Source organism: Diplotaxodon limnothrissa, linkage group LG3 (assembly GCF_057381915.1).
Source record: "Diplotaxodon limnothrissa isolate DT_005_m linkage group LG3, D_limnothrissa_male_GT1.1, whole genome shotgun sequence".
Classification (NCBI taxonomy): Eukaryota; Metazoa; Chordata; class Actinopteri; order Cichliformes; family Cichlidae; genus Diplotaxodon; species Diplotaxodon limnothrissa.
The window spans coordinates 53,420,466-53,443,337 of record NC_140598.1 but is presented as its reverse complement, the minus strand read 5'-3'; the positions used below and the strand labels follow the sequence as shown (position 1 = coordinate 53,443,337).

Sequence of the window (22,872 nt, the reverse complement as noted above, 5' to 3'; positions counted from 1 at the left end):
TCTTGTTCTTCCATTCGTGGAATCACTTTTCCATTGCTATTAATAGGTTCATTATTTTCTTGGCATGAATGAACTTCCATAGTGGATCTGTTGGCAGTGGGTGGCTATGGGGGAGTTTCTTTACACCTCAGCAAAAACCATAACAGACAAGGTTGTCAGACAAGAATACACACCCAGTCTAACTGCATGTGAAGCTCACTGTTGTACTGTAACTGAAAAGTAGAACACACAAACAACAAAGGGAGAAACTAAGTGAGGGGGGTGAAAAGTCACGACACGGCCTGCTGTAGCCGGTGTGGATGTTAAACGTTAGTGTCACATTGTAAATCCTTCAGATCGGCGTTTTTTTCATATGATGCAACTTGGCAGTGTATGCCTCTTATTATGTGCAGCTTCCTACTTCAAAACCACAGTTTGCCATGAGTAACAAACCCGGAAATAGTGGGACGTGACATGGGGGGTGGACCTCTTCTGAGACAGAGAGAGAGGCAGAGAGACAGGCAGAGTACTAGACTCGGCACCCCCGGGGAGTCCTGATTCACGCTGCCATCGGATTTTATTTGAAATCCTCTGGGATCCATAAGGACACTCTGGCTTTGCGCATCTTCTGCGCCGGACTGTGCCTTTTTTTTAAAAATCTGCCGCATAAGATGGTAATGACGCGACTAACATCCCCTCAGTTCATTCAGTGCTGACAAGTTCTCTTCCGACGCGAATGTGCAACAGTTCGGGCGAAAAAGAAAGAAACCCGGAGAGGAAAACAAGTTCTACACGAGAGCGAAAACACCCAGCAGCGAGAACAATGATCCGGGCTGCCGATGTGGAGCGTTAAAACGAGTGGGGGGGAAAAAGAGTTAGTTTTTGTCTTTGCCAGGCTGCCGGGCACCTCCAGCTGAAAGCCAGGAGTCACATAAATACACGAAGTGTCACGAGGGTTGGTGTCAACGCAAAGGATGACGGTGAAGCTGGACTTTGAGGAGGGTTTGAAGGACTCCCCGCGCTTCAGGTAAGAGTTTCACCTGTACCTTTGTTAGTCATGCTGATGTCACCAGTGAACAGCTGGCTTTGCTCCAGCTCCAGCAGGAGATTATGGATTAAAGGCTGATTCATGTTTCCCTAATAAAACATTTATGCATTTGCCGGTGTTGCTGTTCACTCTTCTGTCAGAGAGTTTGAGCTGCTCGGGTCAAAAGTCACTGAAAGCTATGAGGACATTGTGCAGGCCTGCAGGGCCGTGGGGGGCTGATCTGCTGCTCTGAGGTGCTTTCCCACGTCTCACCGAGACCACAGAAAACCTGTACTAGCCACGGACATTCAAACATCGCCACGAAACTCCTTCCAGTGGAAAATATCAGCAGTGCTATCACTAGTGGCTTGGTTTTCCAAACTTCAGTTGCAGCTTTGATGCTTCCTCTTCCTGATAGTTGTCGAGATCAACCCACCTCCACTCTCAGAGAGATCACACTCATTTTTCAGAGAATCGAAATCTTAATTCAGGCCGGGTCACTGCAGCCCCTGCTGCGTGTCAGCAAAGCGGAGTGCGATCAGTTTCCTTTCAACATCAGCACATCTGGTGCAATCGAAAGGGAAGTGTTTCTGAGTTGCTTTTGCAAGTGGCTCAAGAGAGAGCTTGGCACAACTTTGGGTGTGCCTTGACAGTTTGTGGCAGCTCGCCTGAGTCACAGTGGCTGCCTCAGCCTGATTTGGCATACCTCAGTCTTTCTCTCTCGCCCATCTTGAATTTATGGGGCTCACACAGCAGTGGAAAGTTTGACTTGTGGCCGCAGACGTGGTGAGGTCTCGTGTCAGGCTGCGAGCAGGGTGAAGGAGGGAGGAGGAGGTGCTGCAGTCATCAAATACACATAATCGCACACACATACACGGGAAGATGGATGGACAATACAGAGGGCCAAAAAACAAATGAGGGGAAATAAAGTGCTCTGACACCTTGGGACAGACACTCAAATGTGGTACCTTCTGGTTACTAGGTAACAGCGGGGTGGGAGGGCGACAGGAAGTGAAGCGAGATGTGCTGAGGTGATCAACAGGAGACAGGAAGCGTGTTTTCTGTGGGGAGAACCACGGCGGAAACTCAGCTTAAGCTCTGTCTTAATTTGCTTTCTTAGCCTCCGTCTCTCTTGCAAGGAGACATGAAGAAGATAAAAAGGATGTGCTTCTTCTTAATCAAGGGCTCCTTCACTCTCCTCCACAGTGGCCTCTCTCCTTTAGACCCTTTTTCTTTCTTTTTTTAAAAAAAAACAACCCTTTTCTTCCCTTCTCTCCTGGCTTGACATGTCATTTGGTCGTGTTTCAAGAGCACATGACCTCAGACTTTGATTCAAACCTCGCCGCACTAACAAACACAAACAGTTACTGTCTGTCCCGGGCCTCCTCTCCTCTCCCCACTCAGACGCGCCTCTTTTTTTTTTTTTTTTCTTTCTCTGTCTCTCTGTTTCTCTCTGTATCTCTGTACTGTTGGTGGAAGGCAGCGGAAACCACATGGTTTAGCTTTTGGTATGAGAAGACACGACAGGCAGAAAGAGATCGAAAGAAAGTGTCACGACAAAAAAAACAAGAAAAAGAAGGCGGCTCTTAAAAAGACCAGCCCTGAAGAGGATCTCTGAGGAGCTTTTGTCTCAGAGATCTTCGAGTCCACATCCTGAACCCAGAAAACAAAACGTAATCAATTACACGCACACTGGAGGTTTTCTTTGCAGTCATGTGGGCCTACATAAACGTCTGATGGCTGGAGCGTCCCCTAAGCTCCATTCAAACCCACAGGAATGCACTTCAAACCCTGCCGAAGGTCACAGAGATTCTAAAAATACCCAACGCTTCATGCTTAATTACAGCTAAATGAGTGTAAAACAAGATGCCCGGGGCCTGAAATAGTGGCGGCCGTGAAATATGTGGAGTAACTCTGTCAGCGTGACGAGGCTCTAGCTGCACAATATTAAGACAACAAAAAAATACTCTTTCCTGTTGTGCGATTCCGACTGTTCCTGCGCACTGTGACGGTGACACGTTGACATCCACTGCTTTTAAAGGCATGGAAATGCTGACGAGTCATATGCATCGTCTCAGTGGAAATAAAGCACAAGAATAAAAATGTTAAGCATGAATTATTTGGTTTGTAAGCGTGCAGAGCAAATAAGAAATGGAGAAATAAAGCTGTCCATGAAGGTATCGAGCTTGCACCACAGAAGCGCATCATATTGCAGTGGTTATGTTTTAATGTTAAGCAGTAAAATGTGCAAGAATCCATCCATTCATTTTCTTAACTGCTTTTTTAGATCAGGGTTTGCAGGAGGGGGAGGGGTGGTGGTGGCTAACCCAGCCAATCACAGGGCAGGTGGAGTGATGTTTGCAGAAATGTGTAAAGAAATGAAATATTTAGTCTGTAAAACATCAGAAAGTTTGTGTTTTATTCTAGTTTTATTCTTTATTCTAGTTTATAATTGTGCAAAAAAGAGAAAAAGCAGTTTTTGAGAGGATAGAGCTGATAAATGACTTTAAAATGAAGGGTTTTCACGCCTTATATTGAAAAATCCATGACCCCTGACCTTTAACTGGAATTTTCTCTTTTCCAGAGCTGAGATCGAAGACGTCCAGAATGACGTGAGTGAACTCGAGACACGGTTGGAGAAGGTAAGACACTTCCAGATGTTTTTGAAATGTCACCGCTCCACTTCACACACAAACACACAAGCGCACAAACGGAGACGAGGCATCACATGTCGATGGACAGTGGCAGCGAAGTCAGCGGTGGGCGTTGGTGGTTGGAGCTTTTTTTCACCTGACGGCGAGCAGGAAGTGCCTGCAGGTGCTGCTTCCCCATCATATTGTCCTGCTTCAGAGAGAACTGCACTTCGTTCTGCTTCGCCGTGCCGACCTATATTCCCTGTTGCGTGCTCACGCTGTAAAAATCTACAGTTTCAGATCTATTCATCTGATAGACGTCAGTCACATGCTGCGTTTCTGTTCCCCGATGATACGGAATAAGCACAAATCAAAGTGACTTACTACTATGTTGTTAGTTATTCTGCGAGCTCAGGTTCCCACATGTTATATTTTACCATTTTTAAATACAAAAACAAAAAAACAAACACACTCACTTTGCCTGTAAAGTGTCATGAATGTGACTGATTTCAGTTGAGCAGGTGAAACAGAAAGAAGCCTTTCCCTGCATGCATGAGATGTTTTCCACGAGATTAGGTTTAAGGAAGTAGCACATGTTTTTTTTTTTTCTGTCCCGGTGCTATTTCACAGGCTGCGACAGGTCTGAGCCACATCCCAAAAGGATTTTGGGACAAAGTTCTTCTTCTTTGACAGACACTGCACGCTATATTTTTCAGTTATCTGACTAGATCAGAAGAAGTCAGCAGATAATCTACTGTACGAGTGATACCACAGTCTCAAAAAGGAGGGTGTTTAGAGTTAAACGTTGCTGGAGTACAAATCAAACTTAATATTCTATATAAAGGTCTGATTGTAAGTATTCATTATGTAAGTGAAGTGTGGATTTAATGCTGCATGGAGCTCATTTGTGATCTGTAGCAGTGTAGAGAGATGTGTAATCTGTGTGTTTTGTATGCAAATTAGCCACTACGCTTTTTTTTAAATTTATTTTTTCCAACAATTTTAGAAGTTCGTTGAGTTCAGGACTGAAGCGTGTGGATTCAGCTTCACGTCTTCGCTGTGTTCAGAGGTGCTTTTGCTCAGAGAAATGCAGATAAATTGACTGAGATTTGCACAAAAAGGTCAGACAGCGTGTCCTATGATGCCACTGCAGTCATATCTACGCTCAGGTGATGTGTGTGCTTACATAATGAGTCACTGACATGTCTTGGTGCAGGGATTTATTATTAATGTTTTACCCCCCAAACATCCATTACAGGTTAGGTTTTGTCACTGCGACGTGCCTCCTCAGATGTCACTGGTGGTTTAAATGTGACGCTAATAAAACTAAAGATTTCTCCGAACACGTCTTTTAAATTATTGCATTGAATTAGATATTTGCAGATGTAATAAAGGTCAGCTGTTGAACACGCTGGGGAAGAGAGGAGCTCCCACAGGGTTAAAGTCCTTTTTGCTGAACGCTTGTGGTCACAAGCAGCACTTAAGAGGAAAGTCATAAAGTCACTGAATTGGCTTGAAAACCACCTAAAGCTTCAAGCTGTAAGTTAGCAGATCACGCTGAAGTGATCAGCGGTGGGTTTTATTGCTTGATAAATGGAGCTTTTAATGGGTCAGAAAATATAATCTGTATGCAATTTCTTGTTTTTGAACTTCAAAGGGTCCTCACAGAGGCCAGAGGAAAGATCTAATCAACAAAAAAGTGGAAACGACTGTGAGGGTGGACACTGGGTACAGGCCTTATCTTTCCAAGGCAGAAGCTCAGTTTATATTTGACCTTTAATTAAAAAAATAATGTATTTACTTACTACGTACTTTTATTTAAAAAGCATACATCAACACATAGAGATCCTCCACTTTCCTGGCCTCTAAATAGCTTTAAAGCAAGTTTTCCTGGCATGACGCAGTTTGTGCTGTTTCAGTCTCAGTCCTTCCATCAGTGCTGTTTGTTTCCACCAATGAAATTTTTATCTTTTTTATTTTTATTTTTTACCAGAAAGAGCTGATTTTGAGTTTCAAGTTAGCTAGAGTCAAAATTTCAGGCAGCTATCTCAAAATTTCAACTTCCTCGGAAATTTTAGTCTGTAAGTCAAAATTTAGATAATAACCTGAATTTTTGACTCATAGATGGCAAATTTATTTTTCCAGTGGCAGAAACAGCCTCTCGTATTTTCCAGGAGCAGACTATCAAGAAGCTGTTTCAGCAAAAATAAGACAAAAACAACATTGCTGTTTATTATTTAGCCAGCTAGCCAAATTAGCTATAAGCTAGCAACAGAAGAAGAAGAAAAAAGCTAACTTTAACAGATAAAAGAGCCTCATATAGTCCTCGTATGGTGGTGGAGACCAAAATGGAGTTAAAAGAGAAACAAACATAGTGCTTACACGAAGTGGTCGACCGCTCTTTCTTCAGTATGACTCAAAATATACGACTGAGCTCATACACTTAGCAGGAAACTATTTACAGACGTCAAGCTGCTTTCTGCATACAATTTTATAGGACCACAAGTCTTTTTGCAGCTGCAACCACAGCTATCGCCACCTGGTGGCCTTTAGATAGAATGAAGGTTTGAAACACTTCCGGCATGTTTTATACTTATTCTCTCAGGTCTCCAGTACAGCTACTGAACAACCAGAATTAAAATCTGTGAACAAGGTTATACTCAGCATGAATGCAGATTATGTTAAACTGACGTTTGTTGCCTGCTGTTACATTGTTCAGGAGATCATTTAATCTTTGTGTTGCTTATTTGTGTCATCCAGCTAGTGAAACAGTGCCAGGCCATGCTGGAGGCTGGCAAAGCCTACTGTCAGACCAGCAAGAGCTTCGTGAATGGCCTCCGGGAGCTCGGACACCAATGCTCCGGGGACAAGATGATGGCGGTGAGCAGAGCACACTGGGTTCTCAAAGTGCCCGGAAGCTGTAAATAAAGATGGCGGTTATGAATCGATGAATGAAAACATTAAAATGCATTATTGACTTGATAAGTTTCAGAGTCTAATCTAAGATTTGTGCTCTGCAGGACTGCTTGGAGAAATTTTCCAAAAAGCTGAATGTCATTTTTGAGGCACAGGGGGTGAGTTTGTTATTCACGGCCTCTGACTTCTCCTTTTCAGTGCCGATGCTTATCAGCTGCAGTATGTGGTCAAGTACGGCTGCAGCACGCCGCTGAACATATTACATTTGACATTTAATATGTTTGTCTTTGTCTCCTTTTAGGAAGTGATTGAGACCACGCAGAAGTCAGTGAGGGCGAAGCTGCAAAGCTTTGTGAAAGAGTGAGTGAGCCGCTACGGTGGCCCCACCTGTGTGTTCGATCTAAGGCTTTAATTTCTGAGTTTCTTTCCCACCAGCATACACTTCATACATACGTACATTTTCCTTAGATACAGTCATTCCCCTTCATGTGTGCCTGTCATAATCGTTCTGCTTCTCCTCATAGTTTGTCTTGTGGTCTGCTCCCCCTCATAGTTTGTCTTGTGGTCTGCTCCCATTAGTGGAAATAACTTGGTAGATTAGATAAGAGAGGTATTTGCGATAGCGTCACGTGGTAAACAGTATTGCACAAAAGCTATGGTAAAAAAGTAAGAAAGAAAGAACAATAAATTTGCCGGTGATTAAAAAATGTTTTATATCATGTGCATGTGACTTAGCAGCATCCAATAACTTGCTTTCTGCTTTTGCATAAAAACTGATCTGGTAATGTGGATACTGCTTACTTTACCTCCCTCTATGAGGCAGCTTTCTTTCCATTTCTGTGAGAAGTCTTCATGAATAGTTCTCCAGACTTCTTGAAGGACATGATGTTTCCACCTTTAGATGATCCCACACTGCTTCAGTAGTGTTGAGGTCGGGGCTCTGGGGAGGCTAATCCATGACCGATAGTGCTCCATAGTGTGTGTTTTTTCTATCCAGGTGTCCATTTATTGCATTGGCAAAGTGTCTGGGATTATTGTCATGCTGAAAAATAAAGCTGTTGTCAAGCAGATGCTTTCCAGATGTTGTTGCATGGTGGATAAAAATCTGATGGGATATTCTGTGTGCTTAATTGCATCAATTTTGATGCAACACAACAGAATGCAGTGTCAAACCATGACAGTCTCCACTGTGTTTTACAAATGGCGTTAGATAGAATCAATTAAACAAATGATTTGTTTTGTGACAAGCTGCTAACAACAAAGTGTCTAAAGATACCATTTAAAGTTGTTTCTTTGCCAATTTGTCTGAACACTGGTTCATCCCTTGAGTTAGGTGCAGTTTTATTGCTTGAATGACTCATAGGTTTGTGTCAAGGGGCTTAATGAATGAGGAAGTGTCAGGTACAGGGACTGGGCTGTAAAGGAGCGGAAAAGCCACCAGAATAATTTTTGAAAGACATTAAGAAAGCATGGAGAACTGTTGCTCAAGAGCACTGTAATACAAAATTACTAGAACATTTGCAGGAAATATGTACAGAGAAAAGTGATGGCTCAAGATTTTTGCACAGCATAATACTTTTTTCCCCCTTCTTACCTTCGTCTCCTGTTCTGCAGAGATGTTCGTCGTTTTAAGGACAGACGAAAAGAGTTTGAAAAGAGCAGCGAAGCCCTGGAGGGGTCGCTGTCAAGGAACGCTCAGGCTCCACGCGGGAAGCAGCACGAGGTGGACGAGGCGAGTAACGCCCTGCTCAACGCGCGCAAGGCCTTCAGGTCTGAGGCTTTGGACTACGTGCTGGAGGTGAGGAAAGATGAGTGCAGAGAGGCTCACACAGGCTTCACTTTAACTCAGACTGCTAGGTTGGAACAACAGCCTGCAGCAGCAGCACAGTGGTCATACTTTTGCTTTGGATGATAACAGGCCTGCCTCAGGGCTTCCGTCCAGTCTTGTGGTTGTGGCTTCTGGCTGGGCAGAATCTGTTTTGGTCATGAAAATATGGAAGTCTCTCTAACCATTGCTTCCTGCTTTTTCTTTTTTTCAGATTAATGTCATTGAGGCCAAGAAGAAGACAGATATTCTGCTGGCAGTGAGTTGGTTTTTTTACCTGTATGTGTCCATTTTTAAATGCATACTCTATCTTCAGACGTTTCTCACTGGCTTTGTGTTGCTTCCTGTCAGATGTTGTCGCTGATGGATGCCCAAGCCCAGTTCTTCCTGCAGGGTCACCAGTCTCTGTCAGAACTGGACGAGTATCGACAAAAGCTGAATGAAGAGGTAACTATTTCTGTTTTGTTACATCTCTGTTTCGGTTAAAATGACATTTTGTGACTGAAACCGTCTGTGCATGAGTCATAAATAAGTAGCAGTAGGACAGGAAGAAGATATCCTCAATGTGAGAAAAATGCGTTCATACTTGTGAATGTGTAGAATAGAAACCTTACTTGTAATCCTGCTGTGTGTGTGTTTCTTTCTAAGAAGTTCAAGGGAATAACAACAAATGATGAGTTAAAAACACAACAAAACTAGAAGCTGGTAACTAAACAAAAGAGTAACCAAAGAAGGGTTAAAGGAGCCAAACAGAACCGCCTCCTCTGCACTGAGCTCTTGGAGCACTCCTCTCTCTGGCTAAACTGGAGTCAGCTGCCAAGAGCAAGCAACACACACACTCACACACACACACACAGAGGCCCTGCCAGGGCACCAAAGAGCCACCCTTAAAATAGGTAACAAAGTCTGCCCCATAGACTGTATGTAAAAGATGGAAACAGCCACTCCTGATGCACTCGTTGGTCTTTTTAGACCAGAAGTGACCATGTTTGGTCTTGTAAAGTTACACAATTTTAAGGATATAACTTCAGTATTGTATTAAATCTTAACCTACTCTACAGTTGTTGAAGGAGGAAATAAGCTTTATAGACAAAAAGTGCTTTTGGCCTAGGCTGTCAACGTGTTAATTTCATCTCTGAAAAATGTTTTCCTTAAACAAAAAAGTGGACACAGCCACATTAGCAGTTTCTCAGTTTGAGTCTTTATCCTGAGCCAAAGACTAATTGCTGTAAACTTATTGCACAGTGTTTTTCTTGCATTAGAATGAGTTTTTTCTAGGGACGCTCACAGTAAGCATGATGGGACCACATGTATAGACAAAGTGTTGCTGCTGAGTTGATTAGTTAGTGGTGATAAACTGCTGCATTGTACATTGTCTGCATGCTAAAAAGAGAGAAGCCAACCAAAAGCTGGTGAACAACGTAGACCTGAAACACCCAGAAAAGCCTCGCAGATGATTTATGAGGCAGGAAATGGATTGCAAATGTTTGTTCTGGCTTAGGGATACACAAGATGTTGCTAAAACATTTTGAATGAAACAATCGTGTTTGTGGACCACGGGCGTCATGGTATGATGCTTTTGGCCAAAATGCTGTTTGGGTTAACTCTGTCCAACTAGGAACTGGCATCTTTTTGGGGAGGGGCAGTGGAGTCACAAGGTGACATCACACTTTCATCGTGACAGGAAAAAGTGAGCAACAACAGGAAATATTTCACATGTCTGTGTGTGTGTGTGCGCGTGCGCCCCTTCCTGCTCCTTTGCAGAGGAAACTGTAAAATCTTTTCTGCACCGTCAACCTTGAGCAGAGGCAGCATTGCTGCTAAGTGTTTTTGATCAAATAAAAAGAGTTTCAAACAGGAAGTAAATTGTGAACACGTTCACTGACCGGATCAAACCACAGAAAAGCGTTTCCTGTTTGAACAAGAAATGATGAGAACGAGCAAGAGCAGAGGAGAGAGTGAAATAGGGAGAGGGTGATGCTCTAAGCAGGCTCTGTGCAGGAGAGACCACCCATGTTGTTTTCTGGTTTGGCGCAGGATACACGGCAGAAGTTCAGCACTTCCTAGTTCCTGTTTGCACAAGAGTGCGCAGGAGTGATAACCCACCGCGAAGCTGCCGATCTCTCCGAGTTTCTGAAAGAACTAAATGTGTCGGAGATGAAAATGAAAGGAGAAAACTCTCCTTCGTAACATTAAATGGAAAGACTATGCAGGTTTTACAGTTTTAAACGGTCCTCACAAACTGTTTTGCGCTTTATTTTTTAAAATTTGCAATGTTCTTATGAAATAAAGGAAAAGATAAAGTGATCGGTGAGAGATGCTGAAAAATAGTTGGTGTGGGGGTTTTTGTACTAGTTTAGCGACCTGAATAAAAGTGTTGCAAATCTGAAGGCTCGTAAAAATGTTGATGTTCTGAATAATCTCAGTTTGACTGGTAAATAGGCTGGTGCTTTTAAAGCATCTCGCTGCTCGCTTTCTACGCATAAACAGTTTCTAACATTCAGTTATAAAGTGTTTGGTTCACTATCTTGCCCAAGGGTATTTCAGCACAGTGACAGGAGGGGATGGTGATCGAACCACTGTCCTTTCAGTGTGTGTTTAACCTGGTAGAGCTGGACAGCGAGCTGAAAGTGTAAAAATATGAATCCAGGTTTAATAAACGCTGTGTCGTGTTGTGTTTTGACAGCACAAACAGTTTGTCCTCGACTGTGCCAGAGAAAAGAGGGACATGGAGCAAAGACACGCAGCAATCAAGAAAAAGGTAACGCAGTTACAAACGTTCACAACCGAAAGGAGCATCATGGGTAATGTAGGCATTAGGTTTTAACAAGACGGAGACAGTGGAATAACGAAGACGGCATTTCTGGTGCTGTCACGTTCGTTTCTACACGATGTAGCTGTGTTTTCATCTGTGATTTTAATCTCTTGTTAGGTGGTTGCTAGACAACACGATGACATGACAGTATATGATGCATAATGAAAGTTGCAACAATAAAAATGAGATGTTAATGTTGTGAAGTTAAAATGACGCAATGATTTAATAGAGATGCATAAATCCAACAAGTTAGTCATTTTAGACAGTTGGTAGGTGGTTGCTAGGCAACATAATAACATGTAATATAGATAAAAAGATAAAAACCTCAAGGGGACTAGGAGGTACCTGTATGCTAGGCTTGGTTGCTAAGCTCCTGATTGTGCAGACAGATGTGTATTTCAGTAAAATACGCTCTGCTCATTGGAGCCCACCAGGGACTTTGGCATCTTGTGGAAAGGATTCAGTGCTGATGGGCTTTTTCTGGCCCCGACAAACTGATGTACTGTGAGACTAAAGCATTTTGGTGCAAATATAACAAATCTAACATGAGCAAAGATGCAACTTACTGGGTCAGGTGAGGCCTGGATGTCAGCCTAAAAGTAGCCCACATTTGAATGGCATCGATTACAGCATGGTTGCTTTATTTGCATCATTCTCGGATGAAATGCAGCATCGCTATTGATAACTTTTGGCCCAGATATTGCAAACAGGGGGGACAACCCAAAGAATAATCATTCCACATGGTACGCCAGATCTGGACCGCACCAATTACTTCTGTATTACATCACTTTTTGTAAACACAATTAAAGCTGTGGGGAGAAAAAAAAAGGCCTTGAAGCAGATGACACAATGTGATTTTAATTTCTTAAATATTTCAAGGACATGTCTTATGATGACTCCATTATGGACTTTAATGGTGACGCAGCTAATGGGATCGTGATGGAGGGCTATCTGTACAAGAGGGCCAGCAACGCCTTCAAGACCTGGAGCAGGTACAACTTTGCTGTGTGCTTTTCCTCTCATGAACCTCACTGTGATAAATCCGATGTCCACCGTGCGTTTGCTTGCCCGGCAGTGAATGAAAACAGCTAAAAGGCTAAACTCTTTCTCCACCTCAGGCGCTGGTTTTCAATTCAGAAGAATCAGCTGGTGTATCAGAAGAAATTCAAGGTAAATTTCGCTTAGGGTCACGAGCACATTCGAAAGACGAATTTGCACGTATGCAACCTGACCATCACGGTTTGTCCATCTTTTAGGACCAGCCTACAGTCGTGGTGGAGGACTTGCGTCTTTGCACAGTCAAACCCAGCATTGAAAATGAGAGGCGTTTTTGCTTTGAAGTGGTTTCCCCATCAAAGTGAGTTCACTTCATGCACACCTGCGTGTGTCTGTTCCAGTAATGGTGGTGAAGTCGCATTAGCGTCACATGTGTGTGAAAGCGTCCTGCAGACTGCCGAGGTGTTAGTTTCTTGCTTCTCGAGTGTTAAATGGTCACTGTTGTGTGACTTTGTGTGCGTAGGTGCTGTTTGTTGCAGGCAGACTCAGAAAGGCAGCAGCAAGCATGGATCAGCGCCGTCCAAAACAGCATCGCCTCAGCCTTTCAGGAGCGCCGAGAGGACACGCTCAGCCCAGTGAGAACACATACACCACACACACACACACACATTATCTTCAACGTGCACTTTCCAGTGGGAGTTAAATGCTCGCCATTCCCATGTGTCTCTGTTATCAGAGACAGCGCTGCAGCTCGGTGTCTACAAGCAGCCTGGGAGGAGGAGGAGGTGGAGGAGGCGTGGATCAGGACAACGAGGGCTGCAAAGCACTGGAGGAGGTTCAGGCAATCCCGGGGAACAGGCAGTGCTGCGACTGCGGAGAGCCGGGTCCTGACTGGGCCTCCATCAACCTGGGCATCACACTTTGTATTGTCTGCTCAGGAATACACAGGTACACACACACACACACACACACACACATTTGGCTTCCACTGTGCGCTTTAATGGTTTCCTTCCCTGGCAGGAGCCTTGGAGTCCATTTCTCCAAAGTGCGCTCCCTCACCCTCGACTCCTGGGAGCCCGAGCTTATTAAGGTAATTTAAAATTTTAAAGCTGCAGCGGCTCCACCTCCCTGTGGCCTATTGTGAAAAAGTTCCAGAGAAAATTATGATTGCGCAATGGATTATGCAACCGTTTTCTTTATATAAGCCAAAACAAAATAAAAAAAAATTAGAAAGAAATTAGTACTTAATCTGGTTTATTTGTTCTTGTTTCCCTGCTGCCTTTAGTTGATGTGTGAGTTGGGGAACACAGTTATCAACAGGATCTATGAAGCTCGGATTGATGAGATCACCATCAAGAAGCCCAATCCCTCCAGTCCCAGGTACGCATAATCAATCCAGTCCAACGTGCATTCAGCTGGTTTTTCCACGTGCAGATGTGTGACAGGAAGTCTCCTTAGGTATTAAAAAATAATATTTAATATCCTCTGTAGTCCTGAAGGAGCGCTGTGTAGTCCGACAGTTATTCTTGTTGGCTATCATGCTTTGGGAGACTTCATGACGTGTGCAAGAGAAAATGCATCAGAAACATAGACTGTATATAAAAGATGGCACAAAAAACAGGTTTACAAACACCTGCTTTAATGGTTTCATTTTAGCATCATTGCCTGTTGCTATCTTGTTTTTTTGGAGCCCAGAGTGACCAGATTTGGAAGAGTGCTAGAGTGCTAAGTTATCCGCTACTGCTAACTAGCTTAATGCAGTGCATCGATAGAGTATATATAACAGGTACCTATTCCACCTGTCTTATGACAAGAGGTCGGTTCATCTCAGAAGCATGCACAGACACAGATTTATGTAAATTAGCGCTGGCATGAAAATAAAATATTAACATTTCATTCAAAAACTAGAGAACATTCCTCCTGGACAGACTTTTGACAGATTATTGATTTAAAAAAGGTCTTAAAGGCACAAATACCACAAACATAGTTGAGACGTCCAGTTCAGTGGCTCAGATTAGCTGAAGCAGAATCGGTGGTACGCACCTGTACCCATAGGTACAATTCAAATAGTTAATTTAGTGTAAACAGGAGAATTGTGAAATAATCACCCTGTACAGTTGGCATCAACTTCGAAATGCACTTTAGACTGTTTTAAGTAACACATTTATCTCTGCTGTAAAACTCAGATTTTTGTAGAGATCCATTTACTTTTTTTAGTCAATTGCGGTCAGGCATGTTTTTTGGTAGTTTGGCTTCAGTTTCAAGCCTCTGAGTTTCTGCTTGATTGGACGGGGATGCCACCGAGTGTTAAAAGTGTGAGCGTATAGCAGGACATGTCTAAGGTTTCTGTCAAAATCAAGTTATTTCTGCCTTTTCGTGCTTCAGTTTTGAGCGCAGTGGAGTGGTTTACAGCTTATCAAACAAATGTCCCAGATTAGGATTCAGGCCGAGACACGAATGTGCCCGAATCAAACATGTGGACCTCCCTGCTGTGGCGAACACTTGTGACAAGGGAGCAGCTGAAAGTAGCTACTTTGTGTTTCTTAACTCTGGAGCTGCAGTAGAAAATTACTGGTGTTCCTCCTCTAAGTTTGCAGCTAGGCGATGATTATATTGCCAAAACAAGACTGACGATTGGGTAAATATTAGCAGTAGAGGAAGTAGACCATAGATGTCAGGAGCTAATGATAGTTGGTTGATACCAAAGGCAAAACAAATCAGCTGCAACTGAATTAAATCAATTCTTTCATTAATCGTGTTGGTATTTTATTTTATGCGTTTGCCTGTTTGCAATTCAGACGACTCCTCCAGATGGGAGAATATTGCATGCATCTATTGCAATCCCCTCTCTGTTCAAGCGTCATTCTTTAAGTGGTTCATGGAACATCGGTGTTGATGCAGCTGGAAAGAAAAACAAACAGGAACGCGCTCTTCATCTCCTTCTGCTGCCACATTAACATTACTAACAGTTCTGCTTGCGCACGCTGTATTTTTACATTGACTGATCACTAACTCGCTACAGGTCTGAGTGGGAGTGGACTGACGCCACTGCTTCACCGAGCATGTTTATTTATATGCTGAATATAAAAAGGTGCTCTCCATGGAGATCTTTGTAGTTTATGGTTAACTTTATCAGCAGCCTACGACCCATCTCAGACCTTTTTTCTTCTTCTTTTGCTTCCTCTTGTCTGCGTTTTGTCACGACAGACAGGAACTGCAGCATGTACATGAAACAGATGGTTAACTCTCTAACTAAAGTGTTTTCCGGAAACTTATAGTGAGGCTGCAAGCTTCAGATACGGTCAAAGGGAAGTACAGCCTCTTTTAACTCTAAAGGTTTGGGTATCAGGACGTAATAAGAGTGATCCAGGCTTTACTAAGTTATAAAATGAAACCCATGAAATATTTCACCGTGTTAAACTAATTACACCCCATGATTCAGCAGCTCGTAGATTCAGTAATAACTTAAAGTTATCGTTTCCTGTGTGGCTTTATCAGTCTCTCACATCACTATAGAGGAATTTTGACCAACTCTTCTTCACAGCGTTGCTTTAGTTCTTTGAGGTTTGTGGGCATTTATTTATTCACAGCTCTCTAAAGGTCCTACCTCAGCTTTTGAGTCAGGTTGAGGTCTGGACTCTGACAGGGCCTTTGCAACATCTTTAATCTTTTTTTTCTTCATTCTGTTGCAGATTTTCTGCTGTGCTTGAGATCATTGTCATGTTGCATGAACCAGTTTAGTTTTAGCTATCAGAGAGATGCCATTTAACTCTAGAATACTTCAAAAACTTGCATACTTTGGTGTGTAGATGTGTTCATAGTTGACTCAGTGACCGCGAGGTTCCCATGACCTGTGGCTGCAAAATAAGCCCAAATCGTCACCCCTCCTCCACCGTGCTTCACGGTTGGTATGAGGTGTTAGTGCCAGCATGCTGCCCAGTTGCTCTGGATTGTGAAAGTCTGATCTGAGCCTACACTTACACTTGTGTGTCGTCTTGCTCACTGTAAAACGATGGAGTTCGAATTATTTGTATATGGCCTTATAAGCTTTCTCAGACTGATGGCAACAGTTGCTTCTGTAAGATTATTGCTCATGTGTCTTGTCCTGTAATTCTAACAATGCTAGTTGTGTGCATAGTTACATTATACCAATCAGTGGTCAACTTTGAGTCTGTAAAGGCCTAAAAACTAACTTTGCTTCAGAAAGTAGGCACACAAACATCCCCAATTTTAAATAAATGCATTACTTAATCAGTGCCTCAGAAACTTAAATTAAAAAACTTAAATTCCTGTCTCACACCTTCAAGTAGAGAAGTGAAACTGAGCTTAAGAAAAGCCAGAAACACACTGATGGACACGGCCCTGCACGTGGCCTTCTTCTGTTTTAACTCTACCTCGATGTAAGAGAAGCGTATCCTCCATCGCTCGCGCTTATTCTTTCTCATTTTCTGATACTTTCTGATCCTCAGAGGAGACAAGGAGTCGTGGATTCGATCAAAGTATGTTGAAAAGAAGTTTATCCATAAGCTGCCTGAGACTGGCAGGAACCCCCCGCTGAGGCGATCCAGCGGCAGGAGAAACCGAGCGGCCACACAGATCGCGCAGAGACCGCCGCTCAAGCCCAAACCGAACAGAGCCACTCTGCCTCGGGTCACAGGTAAAGCAGCGAGTCGCCCCTGTTGTCAAACAGGAAGGCGTACTTCGATAACGCTAAGGGCCTGGTCAGCTGTATCAGTAATCACGACTGTTGTTCTCTCTTTAGGGTTAAGCCCCAGTGACCTTGTCCAGAAGAACAATTCAGGCTTCCACAGAGGTGAGATAAGACCTCAACAAAACACAGATCCACCAAAAAAGAGCTTGTACAGCTTTTGAGAAGAATCACATAACATTACATCTGTTAAATCTTTCAGATAATGAAGAGGAAGAGGAGGAGGAGGATCTCAGCCACCTCCACCCCGGGGCGCTGCTGTACCGCTCGGCAGCCCTGCAGAACTTCCCCGTCATGGCCGACGCGTTGGCCCACGGAGCCGATGTCAACTGGGTCAACGTGAACGATGAGTCGAGCACGCCGCTGATACAGGCTGTCTCAGTGGTGAGAAGGACGCTCAGTCGATCATTAGAGTTTGAATCTTTACGAGTTCTGTGACCTCTAGATCTCATGGAAATGGATGGAGGTGATAACGAAATCTCTCTGTTGTCCCATTTGTGGACACCAGTCTTGCTTGAGTACAGCTAAACATTTGTAGAGAACAAAAGCGGGATGGTACGGCTTATCTTTGAAACAGGTCCCGAAATAGTCACTGTCATGTAGTAGTCAATGGGTTTCTACTTTCTCTGGTCAAAATACCCTTCCCACTAAAAATAAAGTATCTCTTAACTGCCATAAGCACATTTGCATGCAAATGTGTGTTAAACGATTAGGATACTGTGGCGTTTTTATCCTTAAGCTGCCTTTTACTCACACTGTGTGACACACGGTGCAATTGGTTCAGAGGGTGTTTGAGCTCACGCGTTCTCCTGTTTCGGTCAGAACGCCCTGGCAGCCTGCGAGTTCCTGCTGCAAAACGGCGCCAACGTTAACCAGGCGGACAGCAATGGCAGGGGACCGCTGCACCACGCCACCATCCTGGGCCACACGGGGTAAGACAAACACAGATACTGTGACACGGCCCTGTTTCAGTGAAAAAAAATAGCTTCATACCAAGATAACAGAATCTGAAAACAGACACTGGTTATTGGACTAAGAAAACACAGTGAAGCAGGATGCTTTCATGGGTAAAAAATGTGAGGACTGGTAGAAAGACGTAAACCTGACTTTAAACCTGCAGTCCCTCCAGTTGCCAGCAGGGGGCAACTCCACCAGTTGCAGTCTGAGTAGAAGTCGATGAGAAAATGTCTCGACCGCTCATGATTCCAGTAAAGAGTTTCCTAATGGGTTTATGGGCTCAGTTGGTGGTTTCAAGTCTTATTTAACACAACATGATGTTCCTTCTGTAAATGATTGTCCCATTTAGAGTATAAAAGGTGGTAGAGCGGGGTAGATTTAAGGCGGGTGGCTGACAAGTCTTCACCATAAGAGTGCGTTTTGTCGTTTTTCCTCGATGTCTGGTGTTGAAGACGTGCCTTCAGATCCAGTTTTCCTGTGAGGGTGTGTTTACCAAAGTATGGTGAGATTACCAACCCAGAGGGGGGGCCTGAGGCGGTAAGATGACTCTGAACCACTGGGAAATCATAACATAACATTTATAATAATAAACAAGAGGACAGCAGGGAACAATCAGTGGGGGGTATGGTTTACATGTAAATGTTAAACAGAGACAAAAAGTCTAACACCGTGGGCCTGGAAGACAGCAATGGGGAGGTAAGATCATAAACTAAGACTAGCTAGAAATTGAGAAAAGTTTAGCCCTGGATGTTTACCTCCAACTCCACCCTGCCAGCAGTTTTTTTTGTGTGTCCGTAGTTTTTTGAAGTTGTCAAGTATCAGTGACTTTCTGTAGTCTCTTATTGTCCTTTGTGGGTGAAGTTTAAGGGCCTCGTCATGGTTCTCCATTCGCAGACACTTGGCAGCTACAGACTACCATCCACCTGCAGACAGCGTCTGTTGCTGGATGGAGCTAACGCCCAAATAATGCGGTACAATCAGTCTGCGGGCCGCTGTTGCATGTGCTGTTGTTGACCTGTCAGCCATCCGCGAAGAGGAGCGAAGTTTTACAATAAGCTGAAGTGAAACCGATCAAAACAATCAAAAGTGCCCACTGCGGCCACCGCCTGTGCCTTTACTCTGGATTTTTTAGCTTTCATCTTAATTCGCACTTCTCGTGTTCCCAGTGAACTCCACTGTTGCATCCTTCCCTTTTCTAGTCAGCTTCTCCACCAAACAGCATTTGACCTACTCACAGTAAAGCTGCGTGCCGTTGGGTTTTTGGAGGAGTAAACAGTTTGCGTAGGTTGAATACTTCTCTCTGTAGGCAGACACCTACTCAAAAAGAGCGACCATAAATCAAGAGTAAGGGTCAAAAGCACCAGGATGTAAACAACTGTCTACAACAAGGGGACGTTAACAGACGTCAAATATTACCAAAAAAACAAGGTCAAGGATTCAGAATGTCCAAACTTGATGATATATTTAAACTAATAACAAGGCTGGTGTGATTCATTATGCCAACAATACCTGCCGGTGGTGAGTAAAGTGGAAAATGAGTCACAATGAAACATAAATGTTTATTCTTAAGAGCGACGAGTTAGTTGGACATAATTGATATTAAATAGTCTCAAAACTGTAGCTTTTTTTCCCATTTTTGCAGCATTTTCAGTAACACTTTATAATACATAATACAGTATAATTCATTGTTTCCTTACCTTTAAGTATCTTTTTATTTGTTTCTAATAATACATTGAAATTCAAGAAATAACATGATTCAGATACATTCGTGACAACACTTCTTCTCAACTGTTCAGAACTCATAGTTCCAAGAATTGAACCCACGTGAATCTAATACAGAAATAAACCCATGAACTAATAGTCCCCGTTGTGCTTTCCATCAAAAGCATGAACTAATGACTCTGTGCATTAGAAAGCTATTGTGTGATCCCTGAGGTTCAGGCTTCAGACTGCTCCAAACATCATGAGTGGACATCCCCAATGCGGTCATCTCTCAGAGGGGCAGCCAATCAGAAAGAAAGCCAGCATAAAGGGAGGCTACAAGGGGAAACTGATTGTTTGACAATTATCTAGAGTTTGATAATTCTGTTCGTTTTTATTGTTTTAACTTTATTTTTTTTATTGGTTCTCTTGCACACGCCTTAGGGCTTGGAAACACATACATGCAGATTTGTCCATTTCCTGTAAGATATTCCTGAGAAGAGTACTGTGACGCTGTGGTTTTTACTGTGACATGAGTTTAATGTTGATTGGATATGAAAGTGGATCTGTAGAGATAGAAAATGAGAAGAGAAACTACACTAAACTCCAGAAGCTTTGGTTGGGAAAGTCAGTTTAAACTCCAGTCCCTTCACTTGAGTTCCTTAAATGCTCAGGTCCTTGGAAATGCTTGGATATAGTATAGATTTCCAGGCTAAAGTCTCTCATGTGCTCTCTCTTCTCCGTTTCTCAGGTTGGTTTGTCTGTTTTTGAAGCGAGGGGCTGACTACAACGCCCGAGACAAGAACCAGAAGGACCCGATAACTATCGCCGTGGATAACGCCAATGCAGACATCGTCACTTTGTAAGTGTTTGACTCGAAAGAAAACACGTGAGCCACGTTAGCAGCTGCGGGTTCGCTTAATCGATCTTCTGTCTTTCAGGTTGCGGATTGCCAAAATGAACAAGGAGATGCGGGAGATGGATGGAGCGTTCGGCCAACCAGGTCATTCAGAGGGGCAGGGATCAGGGGGTGGAGTGGGCGGGACTGGAGGTGGGCTGGCCAATACTAGAAAGAGTCTCCAGGCTATAAAGAACCATATAAGTGGATGGGCTATGGGGATTCAAAATGACAAACTGGGCTAAAACATATATATTTTTAAAATCAAGCATGCCTTACCGTGCATGAGTTTATAGATGAAAAAGAAAAAAACAAGCTTCAACTTAGATTTTTTTAAGAATCCTGTGAGAGAAGATAGGCTGGAACAGAGGGTACGACGGGTGGTTCTCATGAGGTGGTCACACGCACTTTGAATTGTAAATGCACATCATGCTGCACTTTGAAACCCACAAAGCATCCGAACACTATGTCAACACAGACCTACATGTGGGCGTCTTCAATACTAAACCGTTCTTTAAGCGAGCTTAAAGAAGCTGTGTATAGAGTAGACCTGGGTCAGGCCAATTTTCAGTGTATTTAGGATATTTTCTGTCTGTACAGTGTGCTGATTTGTGTATTTGTGACTGTGTTTCTTATTCCAGTTTATGTAAGCTAAATTCAGGGTTGGGTTTTGGTTCTCAAGGACAATTTTCTCCCGCTGTTCTGTGAACGGTGACTCAGTTTAAGCTTCGACACTGTTGGATTTGACCTCTTTTGTGCTTAACTGAGCGCTCTGCCGCAGCCCCTCGAGCTTGAGGTTAACAGTGGGTTTTGTTCGCGTTTTTTGTGCCATTTGGCTCTTTTTCAAGCTGCAAAGACCATTCCTTCGTGGTTGTCTTCTGGGTCCGTTTAAGGGCTTCTTGATAACTTTATACTTTAGTCTCCTGTGTCCGGTTTTTAGTCATGCGGGAATTGGGGAGAGAAGGAAAAAGGACAAGAAAAACAAGTTGTGTTTGTCTGCTTGAAAGAACTGCTGGTCAGTATTTGACGTGCTGTGCTTTGTCTGTTGTTGTTGTCTGTGTTGTATGCACTCGTGTGCCTTTGCCTTCTGCCCTCTGAGACGTCCGGCTGGTCTCAACTGCTTGTGCAGTGTGCGCCACCTACAGCAAACTAAGAGGTAAAGTGCATGTGCATGCCATTACGTGTGTTTATGTGTTCAGTTGCATGTGTCTTGCTTTAGGGCTACAGCTCTAAACGTGTCCAGGAAATAGTTGGTGTGCAATTAACGGTGTAGCTTTTGATGAAACGATGGCTGCGGCACATTAAAGTACGGGTGCTTTCAGAAAGCAAGGGCGGCATTAATGTGGGTTCTTTAAGCTTTTCAATATTTCCAAAAGCTTTTGAGGCTCACGTCTTCTCTGGTCTTTTTCAGGTGATGAAACCTACCAGGACATTTTCAGAGACTTTTCCCACATGGCCTCGAACAACCCGGAGAAGCTCAAACGCCGCAGTGCTGACCCGAAGTCTTAACCAGCTGCCTCTCCACCTCCTCATTCCACAGTGCAGCACCACATACTTTCAGGCACATATAGAAAAGATTCATCTTTCAGGCATGCAGATGCACTCGCTCTCTCTCTCTCTCGCTGGCTACCTGCCACGTGTTCGGTCACAGCTCAGCTGGTGTTGACTTCAGAGGGAACGAACGGAACAGTGAATTCTTTGTGCGAGCACGTCAGAGCAGAACAATCGTGTCCAAGTGGAAACACTGCAACAGCTTTATGAGACCAGCGTGAGGTGTCTGTAGCAGAGGGTAGCACCATTACTCTGCCAAAAGTTTTCTTATTAAAACCAGTAAATCAGTTTTTTTATTTCTTTTTTTCCTTCTTTTTGTAAGCGAAACGAGGCTGTTGTTTTAGGTTTTGCGATTTCTACTGACTCATTACATGAAACAAAACAAAAAATGTTTGTAGGAAATTGTTGTTAGAAGTTGCATTTTATTTCTACCGTCTTGCGATGAACTGGAGTATTTGCAGATTTTTAAATTTGGGACTTTGTGTTCATGTTTTGTCTAAATTATGTGAGGTACATTCAATTTGTATTCAGATCAAATAAAAGAAAAATTCAAACTCGTGTTTCAGTGTATTTCAGTTTTAACTTTTTGAACTGAAGCAGTAATAAGTTCTTATTTTAAAGAACTCGTCATCCTATTAGAGGTGCTTTGCACAACTTTCCAAAACTCATTAATTATCCTTACTAATTTTGTCTTGGGTCTCACGTTCTCTGAAACGAGCCATATTATCTCCACCTTTGTTTCATCCAGCTTTCTTCTGATTGGCAAACACAAGAGCATGTAGCTCCACTGGTGGTGCTCACAGATGGAGCTGCTGTGCTTAAGAGCATCAGTATTGGGTATGTCTGCTTTCGCTGACATTGTATTA

General features: G+C 43.3%; 1 protein-coding gene across 1 annotated transcript; it reads left to right on the top strand.

Moving 5' to 3' along the window:
* Positions 1-518: 518 nt before the first annotated feature.
* acap1 (ArfGAP with coiled-coil, ankyrin repeat and PH domains 1) lies at positions 519-22,280 on the top strand. Its single transcript, XM_085349569.1, has 23 exons — positions 519-1,006; positions 3,591-3,648; positions 6,400-6,519; positions 6,660-6,713; positions 6,857-6,915; positions 8,170-8,353; positions 8,595-8,639; positions 8,732-8,827; positions 11,067-11,141; positions 12,075-12,187; positions 12,314-12,365; positions 12,452-12,552; positions 12,715-12,826; positions 12,928-13,139; positions 13,212-13,281; positions 13,477-13,571; positions 16,661-16,848; positions 16,954-17,004; positions 17,102-17,283; positions 17,722-17,831; positions 20,309-20,419; positions 20,499-20,560; positions 21,867-22,280. The coding sequence occupies exons 1-23, from the start codon at positions 954-956 to the stop codon at positions 21,962-21,964; spliced, it is 2,301 nt and encodes a 766-aa protein (XP_085205695.1). The 5' UTR covers positions 519-953; the 3' UTR covers positions 21,965-22,280.
* The last annotated feature ends 592 nt before the right edge of the window (positions 22,281-22,872 follow it).